Below are 16,328 nucleotides of genomic sequence, written 5' to 3'. Positions count from 1 at the left end.
AAAATTAAACTGAAATATCATGATTAACCTCTCGAATTGGAATAGAGTACAAAGCTTGATAATAGCCTGCACGAATTCAAGTGTGTACATTGATGGTAGTAACATAAATTAGTATGACCTCTATGTACAATGATTTGGCAACATTTAATAATTAAAGAATTATATTTTCTTATATGAATATAGCCAAATGGCCTGGTGGATGAGGAAAAGTTCTTTACAGAATTCAGCTAATAACTTTGGAAGGAATGATACGATTAAAAATAACACCATTTTGCAAACTTCAACCAAAGCGATGGATAAAATTATTAAATAAAATGTTGATGGTAAATATTATAATAAAGAATCATGTGGTCACCACCTGAACCCACTGATGAATCTCAGCATGAATAAAAGTAAAACAACCCGAAACAATGCATTGAAGTATAGAGAGGTGAAAGAAAATTGAGCCTAGGAATCCCATTAAAATACTTCAGCTAGGGCAGGCCAGATGGCTTGGTGGTTTAGCACCGCCTTCAGCCCAGGGCGTGATCCTGGAGACCTGGGATCAAGTCCCACGTCGGGCTTCCTGCATGGAGCCTGCTTCTCCCTCTGCCTGTGTCTCTGCCTCTCTCTCTCTCTCTCTCTCTCTGTCTCTCATGAATAAATAAATAAAATATTTTTAAAATTAATTAATTAATTAATTAACAAACAAATAAAATACTTCAGCTAAAATAGTAACAATCTCAAAACCAACAAAAGTGATAAATGGGGAAAGTGTGGCAAAATGTTGATGATAAATGGAACTTTGTGATGGGGGCTCATTACACATTATCTCTATTTTGTATATGTTTGTAACTTTGGATAATGAAAAAAAAGAAACAATAGAACATACATACCAGTATTTTCAAATGGGACTCAGCTTGTAATAATTGAATTTTGGATAACAAAGTAAAAATAAATGGAAAATCACTGAAAATAATGGGACTGGAGTTTTCTGCAGGTATCTAAAAAAATAAGAGGTAACAGTTTTAATAATTCAAAGGAAAAAAAACTTAATTCTTTTGCCTTATCACTTTAGATTGTTTCCCTCTATACTTTTTGGAATCTGTTTTTAAGAATTCAAATTACCGAGGAAAACTTTCTAAGAAAATGCATTTGTTTTCTGAGTGAAATATGTTTAAGTTTTCAGTGATCATCTAATTTAGCAATTCAGCATTATACTGAAGAAATTTTCAAATCTTGATTTATAAACAAGACACCTGCAAAGCTAATTAATGCATCCTCCTATAAAGTATGAAAATTTTCAGAAATAAAAATGTTAGTCTTACCAGGTTGTTATCCATAAACAGTCTTCTTTCTGCATAAAAATTCAACAAATTAGAGAGTTCATTTATGTTGAAAGTATTTTCTGGTAGTTGACAGTTAGCTGTGTTTACCTTAAAGAAAACATGACTTGTGAATTTTATTTTCTATTAATAAATGATTTAATCTATTATATATATGGCTATTATATAATTAGAACAGAGCTCTATAAACCCAATGCATTTGTCATTGATAAAATAGAGTCCTATAAAACTTGCAGTTTTTGATCTATAATTTATCCATTTTTCATAAATACCGTAAAAGATAACAGATGTTGGCAGTAGAGATTAGTAAACCAATTCTTAGGGCACAGGTTTACTGGAAACAATTTCTTTCTTTTCTTTCTTTTTTTTTTTTTTAAGATTTTATTAATTTGGGCAGCCTGGGTGGCTTAGCAATTTAGCACCACCTTCAGCCCCAGGGCATGATCCTGGAGACCCAGGATAGAGTCCCATGTCAGGCTCTCTGCATGGAGCCTGCTTCTCCGTCTGCCTGTGTCTCTTCCTGTCTCTCTCTCTCATGAATAAATAAATAAAATTTTAAAATTTTTTCTTAATTTATTTGAGAGAGAGAGAGTGAGAGGGAAAACATAAGTGTAGGGGGAAGAGGCAGAGGAAGAAGCAGTTTCCCCACTGAGCAGGGAGCCTGATGCAGGGCTCAATCCTGAGACTCCAGGATCATGACCTGAGCAAAGGCAGACGCTTAACTAACTCAGCCACCCATGCTTAACCAACTGAGCCACCCAGGCACCCTCTGGAAACAATTTCTAGGTTTTGGGAATAAAAGCACTGTAAAAATCCAAGGTACTTTTGAAAAATTTAGCCCTTTCTCCATTAATTAATGAATATTAATTTAGCACACACTATTTGTCAGGTGTGGAACAAAACATAAGCTAAAAATTGTCCTTGCTGACACACAAGTTACTGTCTGGTAATAGTAGTTGGCAAAATCTTTCTTAAATCCAAACAGTAGGGATCCCTGGGTGGCGCAGCGGTTTGGCACCTGCCTTTGGCCCAGGGCGCGATCCTGGAGACCCGGGATTGAATCCCACATCGGGCTCCCGGTGCATGAAGCCTGCTTCTCCCTCTGCCTGTGTCTCTGCCTCTCTCTCTCTCTCTCTCTGTGACTATCATAAATAAATAAAAATTTTAAAAAAATCCAAACAGTAAATATTTGTGCTTCAGATAATACAATCTCTGGTGCAACTATTCAACCCTGCCATTTTGAAACATAAAACAGCGTTAGACAATAGGTAAACAAGTGAGAGTGGATGTGTTCCAGTAAAACTTTAACAAAAACACAAGGCTGACCATGGGTATAGATTACCAACCCATGACCCAGAGTCTAATAGGTAAAAACAAGTAATCAGGCATGAAAGGTATTTTCTGATTGGGGAAGGACTTCAGGGGTTCAAGGCTTCCCAGAGGAAGCAATTACAGAAAATCAACAACCTAAATAAGCCTTTATCACATCAAATTAATCCAAAAGATACAAGGCAGGAAATAAAGAAACTAAGAATATAAATTAAGGAAATAAAGAACATGTACAGGGGAGAGAAGATCAACAAACAAAAAGGTTGGTTCTTTAAAAAAAAAAAAAGGCAAAGAGGGCAGCCCCGGTGGTTTAGCAGTTTAGCGCCGTCTTCAACCCAGGGTGTGATCCTGAAGACCCGGGATCCAGTCCCATGTCAGGCTCCCTGCATGGGGCCTGCTTCTCCCTCTGCCTGTCTCTTTCTCTCTCTCTCTCTCTCTCTCTCTCTCTCTCTGTCTCTAATAAAAAATTTTTAAAAAAATCTTTAAAAAAAAAAAGGCAAAGAACCATTATAAGGAATGAAAAATGGGATAAACCTACAAGTTTTGATGTATGCTTTTTCTTAATGAAAGAAGTACATTACAAAACATCTTCAGGGGCATCTGAGTGGCTCAGTGGTTGAGTGCCTGCCTTTGGCTCGGGTCGTGATCCCGGGAGCCTGGGATCGAGTCCCATATCGGGCTCCCACAGGGAGCCTGGTTCTCCCTCTGCCTATGTCTCTTCCTCTCCCTCTGTGTCTCTCATGAATAAATAAATAAAATCTTAGAAAAAAAACCCTTCAGCTCTCATAAAATTTCTCACTTTTAAAATTTCCAATTTTTTTCTGCCAAACATTTTTCTTTTATACATTACTTTAAAAAAATGTCTGACTTCTCATGATTCTTTGTCTTCAACTGGCCATTCACAATAGCATCAGATGAAATGCTTAGAAAAAATTTAACCAAGGATGTGAAAGACCTGAACACAGAAAACAATAAAACTTTTTTTAAAAGGTTTGTTTGTTTGTTTATTTATTTATTTATTTATTTATTGAGAGAACATGAGTGTGGAGATGAGAAGAGGGACAGAGAGAATCTCAAGCAGACTCCCTGCTGAGTATGGAGCCTGATGTAGGGCTTGATCTCAAGATCCTGACATCATGACCTGAGCCAAAATTAAGAGTTGGACACTCAACCAGCTGAGCCACTCAGGCACCTTGAAAACTGTAAGAATTGGGGATCCCTGGGTGGCTCAGCAGTTTGGCGCCTGCCTTTGGCTCAGGCCGTGATCCTGGAGACTGGGGATCGAGTCCCACATCAGGCCTCCGGCATGGAGCCTGCTTCTCCGTCTGCCTGTGTCTCTGCCTCTCTTTCTCTGTCTTTCATGAATAAATAAATAAAATCTTAAAAAAAAAAAAACTGTAAGACTTTGGTGAAAGAAATTGAAGAAAATACAAATAAATGGAAAGATACCCTGTGTTCATAGATCAGAACTAGTATTATTAAAAATGTCCATAGCACCGCACCTATCTATAGCCTAAATGCAAGCCCTCTCCAAATTCCAAAGGCATTTTTCACAGATACAGGAAAAGCAATCCTAAAATTTGTATGGAACGACTAGACTCTGAATAACCAAAGCAATCCTGAGAAAGAAGAACAAAGCTGGAGGGCTCACAATTCCAGATTTACAACAATACTATAAAACTATAGTAATCAAAATGGTATGGTACTAGAATAAAAATAGACACATAGACCAATGGAACAGAATCAAGAGACCAAAAATAAACCTTTACCCTATCAACTAACATTTGACAAAGAACCCAAGAATACTTAATGGGGAAAGGACAGTCTCTTCGCAAAATGTTGGGACAACTGGATGACCGTTTGCTTAAGAATGAAATTGGAACCATATCATATACCACTCAGAAAATTTAACCTGAAATGGATTAAAAACTTATACATAAGGGCAGCCCTGGTGGCGCAGTGGTTTAGCGCCGCCTGCAGCCCGGGGTGTGATCCTGGAGACCCAGGATTGAGTCCCACGTCGGGCTCCCTGCATGGAGCCTGCTTCTCCCTCTGCTTGTGTCTCTGCCTCTCTCTCAATCTGAATAAATAAATAAATAAATCTTAAAAAAAGAAACTTATACATAAGACCTAAAACTGTAAAATTAAAAGAAAACAGGGGAAAACCTCCTTGACATTGGTCTTGGCAATGACTTTTTTCGATATGACAACCAAAGCAGAAGCAACAAAAGTAAGTAAGTGGGACTACTAAAAACTAAACTAAACTACAAAGTTTCTGCAGGCAAAAGAAATAATAAAATGAAAATGCAACCAATGAAATGGGAGAAAATATTTGCAAATCATATATTAGATAAGGAATTAATATCTAAAATATATAAAGAACACATGCCACTGAGCAAACAAAACAAAACAAAACAAAGCATCTGATTTAAAAATGGGCAGAGGAACTGAATAGATGTTTTTCCACAGAAGACATATAGATAGCCAACAGGTACATGAAAATTACTTAACATCCCTGATCATCAAGGAAATGCAACCCAAAGCTACACAATGAGATATCCCCTCGTACTTATTAAAATCACTGTCATCAGAAAGACAAGAGGTACGTGTTGGCAAGGTTGTAAAGAAAAGGGAACCCTTTACACTGCAGGCAGGGATATTAATTAGTGCAGCCACTATGGAAAACAGTGTGGATATTCCTCAAAACATTAAAAATAGAACTACCATATGATCCAGCAATCCCACTTCTGGGTATATTAAAAAAATATTCATCTGAATAAATATATTCATTTCAAAGGAAATAAAATCATTGTCTCAACAGGATATCTGCACCCCCATGTTTAATGTGGCATTTTTTACAAAATCCAAGACAGTAAAACAACTTCATTCATTTATCCTGGATGGATGAGTGGATGAAGAAGATGTATATATACATTAAATATTATTCAGCCATAAGAAAGAAGGAAATCCTGCCATTTGTGACAACATGGGGGGATCTGGAGGACATTATTTTAAGTGAAATAAGTCAGAGAAAGAAATATAGGTATTTATGAGCTGAACTCAGAAAGTGGAAACAGAAAGTGGAATGGCAGTTGTCAGGGGGTGGAGGAAATGGGAAGATTTTGATCAAAGGCTACAAACTTCCAGTTATAAAATGAATAAATATTTTAAATAAGTATATCAAAGCAATATGTTGTACACCTTGAACTCTCACAATGTTATATGTCAGTTATGTCTCAATAAAGCTAGGTAAAAAGAAATATACTACTTTAGAAATATTGGTGCATTAGTCCTTCTGAAAAACACTAACTTTTATACATAATATTTTCTCTTGTTGGGATTGATATTTTGTGATGAATTTTTTTTTATTGTCATATAGCAATTTATATTTATAAAATCATCTTATATTAGCTAATTATTTTTAATTGAACAATACCAATTTAATTCTGCTCTTTTATTTAAAGTATTCTGGCTCCTCCCTATCTCCCATAATCATTAGGTTTATTAGTAGCCTAACTTTAAGTTACTTCTAAATTACTACCTTTAAATTACTTCTAAATTATGTTAATACTCTACTGAAAGTGCTGAATCATTCTCATTTTTGAGTATTTGAGCATCTAATATATATAATATGTAATATAGACTATATAAACTATATAATAGTGTAAAATATGTAATATATAAAACATGTAATGTATGACTAGAGTCTAGCCAATAAGCAAAACAAGCAAAATTTTGAATTGCAAAGGACTGAATAAAACATTTTCTATTTTTGAAACAAAACAAAAGAAGACTCCATTTTGCAAAGACCTAAGGGATTTAATTGAGTAAAATGGTATATATATCTCTTCACTTTACCTTATGCACTTCTTTCATCATTCCTAGAAGAGCTTTAAGATTGCAGTGACTCTGATTGGTTTGAGTCCTGTGATAGAACTGAGAGATGATGGCAGTTTTAAGCATCTGGACCAGTGTGTTGAGAGAAGATTCTTGCAAAGATGCCCAACACTGTTCTGAGGGGTATAAAATCACTAGGATAAACATGCATCCTCCAAAAAAATCCCCTAGTTTCTACTGGGTTCTTTAATGTATGAAATAGATAATAGTTTCCATTTCTGATGGCAAAACTCATAAAATATCTTAGGATATCATCCTAGACATTTATTACTCACAGATGTGAAAAAAAAGTGTTTTTCCCTGATTAAGTATCATTGGAATTAAAAGTACAAATTTAGGGCAGTCCAGGTGGTTCAGTGGTTTAGTGCTTGCTGCCTTCAGCCCAGGGCCTGATCCTGAAGAACTGGGATCGAGTCCCACGTCAGGCTCCCTGCATGGAGCCTGCTTTTCCCTCTGCCTGTGTCTCTGCCTCTCTTGCTCTCTCTCTCTCTCTCTCTCTCTCTCTCTGTGTCTCTCATGAATAAATAAATAAAATCTTTAAAAATAAATAAATATTCAAATTTAGGATTCTTAGAAATTTGCTAATAGCTTATATTAATATTTGACTACTAGATTTCATGATTTTTGAACTGAAAATTCTAGAGAGTATCTAAAAATCTGAAAGCACACATAAGAATATATACACACACGTACACACATATAATGTCACCAAGGACATTTTTGATCTGAAAAAATGCAATATTACCTATGTTTTCAGACATTATGAACTGTTGGTATATATGGATATATTTTTTAATTAACTCATTAACAATATAATATTACTTATCTCCAACTTGGATTTTTGTATCTTAATTCTCAGAAAACAAACCTATCAAATTTTAAAATAGCTAATATAATTAAAATACTATGACCCAGATGCAGGAAAGACAGATATATATCTTAGAGATTCCATAAAAGGACTCAAATAAATACACATGATACTCGAGTATATGATAAAGGTGGCACTGCGTATTGATGGGAATGAGACATCATTGAATAAATGTGTAGGGACAACTGAAAATTGATTCAGAAAAATTGTAATCAAGATAAGCTCCATATGGATTAAAGGATCTTTTTTTTAAAGATTTATTTACTTGACACAGAGAGAGAGAGAGAGCACAAGCAGGGGTAGCGTCAGGCAGAGGGAGAGGGAGAAGCAGGCTCCCCATGGAGCAGGAGGCACCAAAGCGGGGCTTGATCTCAGGACCCCAGAATCATGACCTGAGCCAAAGGCAGACACTTAACAAACTGAGCCACCCAGGCACCTCATGGATCAAAGATTTGAACATAAAAATGAAATAAAAATTCTAGTACGAACAGGCTTCCTGGCTACCTCAGTAGAGCATGTTACTCTTGATCTCAGGGTCATGAGTTCAAGCCCCATGATGGGCATTGAGCCTTCTTTAAAAAGAAAAGGGGGATACCTGGCTGGCTCAATTGGAAGAGCATGTGACTCTTGATTTTGGGGTTGTGAGTTCAAGCCCCATATCAGGTATAGATTACCTAAATAAGTAAAACTAAAAAAAAATTCTAATAGTAGTATGGGAATTTTTATTTTTTTAATTTCAGAGTAGACTTTTTGGAGTACGATCTAAACATAGAAACCATAAAAGAAAATGTTCATATACTAGACTTCATAAAAATGTTATAAAGAAACAAACGTTTTTGTTGGTTTTGGTTTTTTTTAAAGATTTATTTATTTATTTGAGAGAGAGAGAGAGAGAGTGCATGACAGCAGGGAGACAGGCAAAGGAAGAGGGAAAGAATCCCAATCAGACTCCTTGCTGAGCATGAAGCCTGGCACAGAGCTTGATCTCAGAACCCTGAGATCATGACCCAAACCAAAACCAAGAGTCAGACATTCAACTGACTGAGCCACCTTTGTACCCCTTCATAAAAATGTTTTAAGGTAATTGTGCATTCAAAAATACCACAAAGTGGGATCCCCAGATGGCTCAGTGGTTGAGCACCTGCCTTCAGCCCAGGGCATGATCCTGGAGACCCGAGATCGAGTCCCACATCGGGCTCCCTGCATGGAGCCTGCTTCTCCCTCTGCCTGTGTCTCTGCCTCTCTCTCTCTCTCTGTGTGTGTGTCTCTCATGAATAAATAAATAAAATCTAAAAAAAAAAAAATACCACAAAGGAAAAAAAACAGAGAAAAAGGATTTATAACTCATTTTTAAAAGATTTTCTTTATTTGAGACAGAGAGAATGAGCAAAGGGAGGGGCAGAAGGAAAAACAGATTCCCTGCTGTGCACTGAACCTGACACAGGGCTTGATCCCAGGATCCTGAGACCATGACCCGAACCAAAGGCAGACACTTAACTAACTGAGCCACCCAGGTACCCCAGATTTGTAACTCATATTATTGATAAAGAATTAATTGGCTTCATCGTTTAAAAGCTCCTAAATAAAAAAGAAAAACACTAACCACACATGGGAAAATGGGTTTATAAGGAAAAACTGATAGTTCTCAGAATATGATATACAATGGAATTGAGATACAGAAAAACCAGCACAATCTTATTCATAATGAGAAAATTAAAATTGATATTAAGAGATTCTTTTCTTGGGATCCCTGGGTGGCGCAGCGGTTTGGCGCCTGCCTTTGGCCCAGGGCGCGATCCTGGAGACCCAGGATCAAATCCCACATCGGGCTCCCGGTGCATGGAGCCTGCCTCTCCCTCTGCCTGTGTCTCTGCCTCTCTCTCTCTCTGTGTGACTATCATAAATAAATAAAAATTTAAAAAAAAAAGAGATTCTTTTCTTAATGGCAAATACCAAAGTTTGATAATACTGTAGAAAAATGTGTGGGCTGATGTTGTCATATTTGTTGATGAAGTGTAAACTGGTACATCCTCTGTCAGGGCTATCATTTTGCACTGCATGCAATTTACTTAGACTACCACGTGAATGGTAACCACTTAAAGTTGTGTCATTTGCCAAAATTTCTCAAAATTTTAAATGCACATATAATTTGATCCAGTAATTGTGCTTTCTGGAATTTTCCTTGTCTGTGTAAATTTATACACATATAAAGAAATGCCTGTTAACACTATTATAGTAGCAAAAATTTAGAGACAGCTACTTATAGTATATCCTCCCGATAGAATACTAATAAGCCATTAAATAGAACCAGGCAGTTCCTATAATAGAACAAACATATCTTTATGATATACCACTGAGTGGGAAAAAACAAGGTATCAAAAAATGTGAATGGTGTGCTACCATTAAAAAAAGAAAATATATTTCTCTATTTTTTTAATACATATCTTTCAAAGTTTACACACAAAAAACTATTTTCTATAACTGCTTTCTGGGAGAGGGACTGAGTGGCTTATATTTCACTGTATATACCCTTTGTACCTTTTTAAGCTTTGGAGCTTGAACATTAGCTTAAAATTGTAAAAGGACATCCCATAATATTGAATAAAATAAGAACACAAAATTTAACATTTGCTTTTCATCACTGATTTGTTGGGGAGGAAAATTTTCCACTATCCTTCAAGTTTCTTTTAGCTGGTCTAAGAATTGAATTGATATGAGACAGATTACAGAAAATCAAATTTAATTTTGTATGTGTGAGGGCTCTGTAAGTGTATGAGGCCCACAGGCAGTCTGGCAATTGAGGCTTATATGCCATGCAGAGTTAAGGAGAGGAGGGTAGGAGTCTGAGTCTTCAAAAAGAAGGAAGACACTTCACAGGAAGATGAAAAAGAGTAAATGTTTGGTAAACAAATGTTTGCTGGGCCATTCAGAAACAATGGATACATAGAGAAATTTTAACAGACTTTGCTAATCTCCTCCCTGTCTACCGTACCTAGTTCATATTATATTATAGGTACCCTTGGTGATAGCTCCCTTCTTGGAGCAAGTCTTATATCTTAATTCTTTTAGGCAGTTAGAGGGAAAGTCAGAGTTTCTTCCTGAGCCTTCTGTTTCTTTTTTTTTTTTTTTTTCTGAGCCTTCTGTTTCTTAAAAATAGTCTAGAAAAATCCACATGCTAAAGAGACATATTTTGGAGTGGCAAATTTTGCTTCCCTGAAGGTGAAAATACTTCAAGTTTTAAAACAGGAACAAGAAGTTTTATTTAAGTTTATTTATCTTGACTGGATTCTCTATGGTCATTAAACCCTGATATCAAAGCCATGTCCAAGTCTAAGAGTTACACATGCTTTGTGTAATAATGATTATAATAATATTATGTTAATCTTTTCAAACATTCACATACCACATATCCAAACATATGTGTATTTTTAAATCCTCTATCCAAAATTTGCTCCAGCTTTTACTTTAGTGATTCTTTATTGAGAGTACAGATAAAGTGATAAAAGTAATCAAACTTACTCAGGATCTTTGAAGATTGGTCTCTCATTTTACAAACAGCTTCTGCAAATGGAACCACCAGATCCATCCAGTTCCTAGGATCATGCATCACTGGACATTCTGGGAGCAGAAGGAAAACTAATAATGCTTCTCGGTGTAAAGAACAACATGGAAGAGCTCTGAGTAGATTATCCTTGAGACATGTAGTTATCTGCAGTTGAAAGGATCAGGGAAGGCCCAGCATATATTAGATACAGACTATAGTGAAAACCAAGCTATGGGCCTAGGGGTTTTGTTCCACAGTTTTCCAATGGAATAATCATTAGTTTTCCTCAAACTTATTGTTCAAACTCCATCACTCCTTGCATCCCAAATGCCCCTAAAGTATTATGTGAGAGCCATCCTCCCTATTTTATATTGGGGTGCATGAAGGAAATAAAGTGAAATCATATGTGCACGTACATACTGTGTGAATCATGGAGGTCACTCAATTAGATACTGACAGATGAAGGATCCGTACCCAGATCTATCTGACTTAAAATCTAACATGGCAGAGATAATGCCATATGTTCACCTCACCAATCCTGTTTCAATTTCAAGATGGCATTTCCAGCCTATCCTGCAGTTACGTGGGGCCATATGACTGAATTCTGGCTAACAGTATATGGGTGAAGGTGATATATATCACTTCCAGGCATGACCCCTGAAACCTCTCATGGAACCTTCTATACTCTTTCCTTATCCACCAACCAAATACAAGAGATCTGGAGGATTTCATGGCCCCAGTGCTTAGGATTCCAGACAGAAGGAGCCCAAATCACTCCTCAGTGAACCTGTACAGAGGTGGGAAGTTTAGCAGAATATGCCATTCTGGCATGAGGATTATTTTGAGCTGAAGGCAAATGAGAAAAAGCAGATAAATAAAAACTTAAAAAAAAAAAATTTTCCTTACTCCCTACAGCCCATTGACAAATCTTTTTTTTTTTTTTAATTTTTATTTTATTTTATTCATGATAGGCACACAGTGAGAGAGAGAGGCAGAGACATAGGCAGAGGGAGAAGCAGGCTCCATGCAGGGAGCCTGACGTGGGATTCGATCCTGGGTCTCCAGGATTGCGCCCTGGGCCAAAGGCAGGCGCCAAACTGCTGCTCCACCCAGGGATCCCCATTGATAAATCTTTAAAACAGGCAGAGTGACCTTCCTCTAGGGACTCAATTGCCTTGATGTTAATACTTTGCTAAGGGCAAAAGACAATCTTAGGCCAACCCTCAGGATCCTGTAAATCTACTTTTAATATATAAAAATTGCTTTAGAAATTTCCTTTATCTCTAAACCCCCCAAAATACATGTTGGCAGATACGTGTTGGCAGTCTTCCCCAAGCATATGACCCACTGATACACATCTGGAGGGTCTCATGACTAAGATTCTATTAGATGCTAATAAATGACCTTTTCCTAACAATAGCTAGCTTCCTAAAGGACTGAAAACCTTGCTTCCAAATTCCTTAGAGACTTAACGCTCTCCCTAACCCCCTCCCAACTTGAAAGTATATGATGGGCCACTCCTTAGAACCCCAGTGCCACTCTTTCTGCCCATGGGTTCTGTCCCTGTGCTTTAATAAAACCACCTTTTTTGCACCAAAGACAGCTCAAAAATTCTTTCTTGGCCATTGGCTTCAAACCCTAACATCTTTTCCCACATCAACATCTACTATTCTTTTTCATCTTGAAACTAAAAATTTCATATCTACTACATGTTAAAGAACACTCCCCTTTTCCCTTCAAAATGTAAGGACCTCAAATGGTATAAAGATGACTTTAGGGGCACCTGGGTGGCTTAGTCAATTAAGGATCTACCTTTGGCTCAGGTCTTGATCTCAGGGTCCTGGGATTGAGCCCCTGTGTCAGGCTCCCTGCTCAGCAGAGAGTCTGCTTCTCCTGGTCCTTCTGCCCCTCATGCCCTCCCCCTGCTCATGTTCTCTCTCTGGCAAATAAAATCTTAAAAAAAAAAAAAAAATGACTTTAAACCAAAGGCATGTGTGATACAGCTGACACAGAAAGAAGCCTTCAGATCTTCCCTTATCTGACTAAAGGCAGGGCCTTCCAAGAGTGAGGCAGCCATAAATCCCCCTGGAGGGCAAATTTCACTGCCAGGAAAAGATCAGCCACTTGCCCTTGGATGAGAAATCGTGTAAACAAACATTAGCACAAGCCATCATACCTTCCATTTGGCCTCCGTACAGCCTATGTGTCTCCCTAAAAAGTCTATTTATTTTCTCTTGGAAACCTCTTCTCTTCCATTCCCTTTTCCCTATTAATTGGTATAGAAGCCCTCGACCCAGGATGCCTGGGGCTCAGTGGTTGGGCGTCTGCCTTTGGCTCAGGGCGTGATCCTGGTCTGGGGATCCAGTCCCACATCAGGCTCCCTGTGAGAGGCTGCTTCTCCCTCTGTCTCTGCCTCTCTCTGTGTCTCTCATGAATAAATAAAATCTTAATGAAAAAAAAGAAGAAGCCCTCGACCCTAGCTCTTCTAGCTCTTCGCGGAGCCTCTTCATCTGAATGCTCCCTGCAAGCACAGGAATAAAACTTGTGTTCTTTTCTCTTGTTAACCAGCCTATTGAAGTTTGCCGGCCCCCAACACATCAGCCTGAGTTGGTAGAGGGAAAGTTTTCCCACACGGCCCAGAATCGCAAAATACTAATCTGGAATAGACCTTAAAAGAGAAACTGAATAAATGAGGAGCCCAATAAAAAAGGTAAAGAGGGGATCCCTGGGTGGCTCAGCGGTTTAGCGCCACCTTCAGCCCAGGACGTCATCCTGGAGTCCAGGGATCGAGTCCCACATCGGGCTCCCTGCATGGAGCCTGCTTCTCCCTCTGCCTGTGTCTCTGCCTCTCTCTCTGTGTGTGTCTCTCATGAATAAATAAATAAAGTCTTAAAAAAAAAAAAAAGTAAGGAAAATGTGACCCAGGGACACCTGGTGGCTCAGTAGTTGAGAGTCGGCCTTTGGCTTGGGTCGTGAACCCAGGGTCCTGAGATGGAGTCCTGCATCAGGCTCCTGCGGGGAGCCTGCTTCTCCCTCTAAGTCTCTGCCTCTCTCTTTGTCTCTCATGAATAAATAAATACAATCTTAAAGAAAATGTAACCCAAAGAGGATAAGGGATGAGTAGAAGATTCATCTCAACTAGATTTGACATGGATCTCAAAAGAGAGAACCGCCTTTCCATTCCCCCAGTCCAGGTGAAGTTTATCTTGCTTCCAAAACAAGGCAGGAAACCACAAATGTTGGAGAGGATGTGGAGAAGGGGGAACCCTCCTGCACTGTTGGTGGGAATGTGAACTGGTGCAGCCACTCTGGAAAACTGTGTGGAGGTTCCTCAAAGAGTTAAAAATAGACCTGCCCTACGACCCAGCAATTGCACTGTTGGGGATTTACCCCAAAGATACAGATGCAGTGAAACGCCGGGACACCTGCACCCCGATGTTTCTAGCAGCAATGGCCACCATAGCCAAACTGTGGAAGGAGACTCGGTGTATCGACAGATGAATGGATAAAGAAGATGTGGTCTATGTATACAATGGAATATTCCTCAGCCATTAGAAACGACAAATACCCACCATTTGCTTCAACGTGGAGGGAACTGGAGGGTATTATGCTGAGTGAAATCAGTCAATCGGAGAAGGACAAACATTATATGGTCTCATTCATTTGGGGAATATAAATAATAGTGAAAGGGAATAAAGGGGAAAGGAGGAAAAATGTGTGGGAAATATCAGAAAGAGAGAACATAAAGACTCCTAACTCAAAAAAAAAAAAAAAAAAAAAAAAAGACTCCTAACTCTGGGAAATGAACTAGGGGTGGTGGAAGGGGAGGAGGGCGGGCGGTGGTGGTGACTGGGTGACGGGCATTGAGGGGGGCACTTGACGGGATGAGCACTGGGTGTTATTCTGTATGTTGGCAAATTGAACACCAATAAAAAATAAATTGATTATTAAAAAACAAAACAGAACTAGTGCTATTTTCATATATATGTGAATGGTTATTTACCTCTCAAATATTGTTTTTTCATACTGAAAAGAAAAACTCTATATTTAATGTACATTTACATGTGATTTTAAAAGTTCCAGCATCTAATACAGTGTCTAGAATATAATGACCTCATCATAAACACTAGCCCTCTCCACTATCACACACAGTCCCTCTGACACAACTTCCAACAAAATTAAACTGCAGTCATATTGGATCCTGTAAAGAAATTCTATTGCTCTACTTGTCAAGCAAAAATTGGCCATTACCACAAAAGAAATCCATTGTGTTTCTGTTAACTTCTTGAAGGTATCTCTTGCCTTTTTTAAGTCCACATCAATGGAAGTTGTTTCTGCAGATTCTCTTTGGATACAAGAGATGTAAAAAAGAACAAAACAAAACAACACATAAACAGATGGAAAAGAATATTTCTATACTCCATACATGTTTATTGTTTTATTAGTTAGCTGATATAAACTTTTTTCTTAAAGCTTGCCCCTTTCGAAATAATCAATTTACTTGGCACAAAAAAAAATTTTTTTAAGCTTATATCCTCCTAAAAGAGAGTAGGTAACAGCTTATTATCTCTAAAGTAGCTACAAAATAAATAAATAAATAAATAATAAATAAATAAATAAAGTAGCTACAAGTTGTGGGCTGCAATAATAGCAAAATTTTGTGTGCCGTATCTGAGAACTGAAACTACTCCCCCACCTGCCCCCACACCTTACCATCTACATCTACATTACTTTAGGATTCCACTGTTTCATTAGTGTGGCTTCACTATTCCAAGAGACCCTAGCCCAGGCAAATGGTTTGATTGTTCATTATAGGGACTTCCTTTTGTTTTTTTTTTTAAAGATTGATTTTTTCTTTTTTAAGATTTTATTTATTCATGAGACACAGAGAGAGAGAGAGGGATGCAGAGACACAGGCAGAGGGAGAAGCAGGGTCCATGCAGCCTGACGTGGGACTCAACCCCAGATCCCAGATCCCAGGTCTCCAGGATCACACCCTGGGCGGAAGGCAGGAGCCAAACTGCTGAGCCATCCAGGGATCCCCATTATAGGGACTTCCTGAAAAGACTCATTAACTCCTCAATGGAAGGCGTTCACAGATAGTTTTTGCCCTAAGATTCTTTGAATTGCTTGCCTCAAAGTCATTGCCTTGCTGTTTCCAACTGTCCTGGATAATTGAATCCTTTCCAGATCCTAATCAAGCCCCCAGCCTTCCCCTCCCAAGTCAAAAGACTTGCCCTAAACCAACCTGCAAATTCTTGATAAATTCCAACTTGTCCTTCCCCTCAGTAACACTATCAAAGCTTTGTCTAAGTGTTGTGCTTTCCTGGGTTGTTTTGGTGATATCTGAAGAGGCTGCATCTGT

General features: G+C 38.1%; 1 protein-coding gene across 2 annotated transcripts in view; it reads right to left on the bottom strand.

The window, feature by feature from the left end:
* HERC6 (HECT and RLD domain containing E3 ubiquitin protein ligase family member 6) overlaps nt 1–16,328 on the bottom strand; it is a 55,748-nt gene that overhangs the window by 15,336 nt on the left and 24,084 nt on the right. For both annotated transcript variants that reach the window (XM_025425172.3, XM_025425140.3), the window contains exons 11-15: nt 15,215–15,308; nt 10,939–11,128; nt 6,513–6,667; nt 1,308–1,415; nt 876–983 (exon numbers count right to left, since the gene is read on the bottom strand). In XM_025425172.3, the coding sequence (XP_025280957.1) occupies nt 876–983; nt 1,308–1,415; nt 6,513–6,667; nt 10,939–11,128; nt 15,215–15,308 (655 nt within the window). The remainder of the gene's footprint in view (nt 1–875; nt 984–1,307; nt 1,416–6,512; nt 6,668–10,938; nt 11,129–15,214; nt 15,309–16,328) is intronic.

The sequence above is a fragment of the Canis lupus genome, chromosome 32 (assembly GCF_003254725.2).
Source record: "Canis lupus dingo isolate Sandy chromosome 32, ASM325472v2, whole genome shotgun sequence".
Classification (NCBI taxonomy): Eukaryota; Metazoa; Chordata; class Mammalia; order Carnivora; family Canidae; genus Canis; species Canis lupus.
The sequence above is the reverse complement of the archived record's forward strand: the minus strand, read 5'-3'. Positions and strand labels throughout refer to the sequence as shown.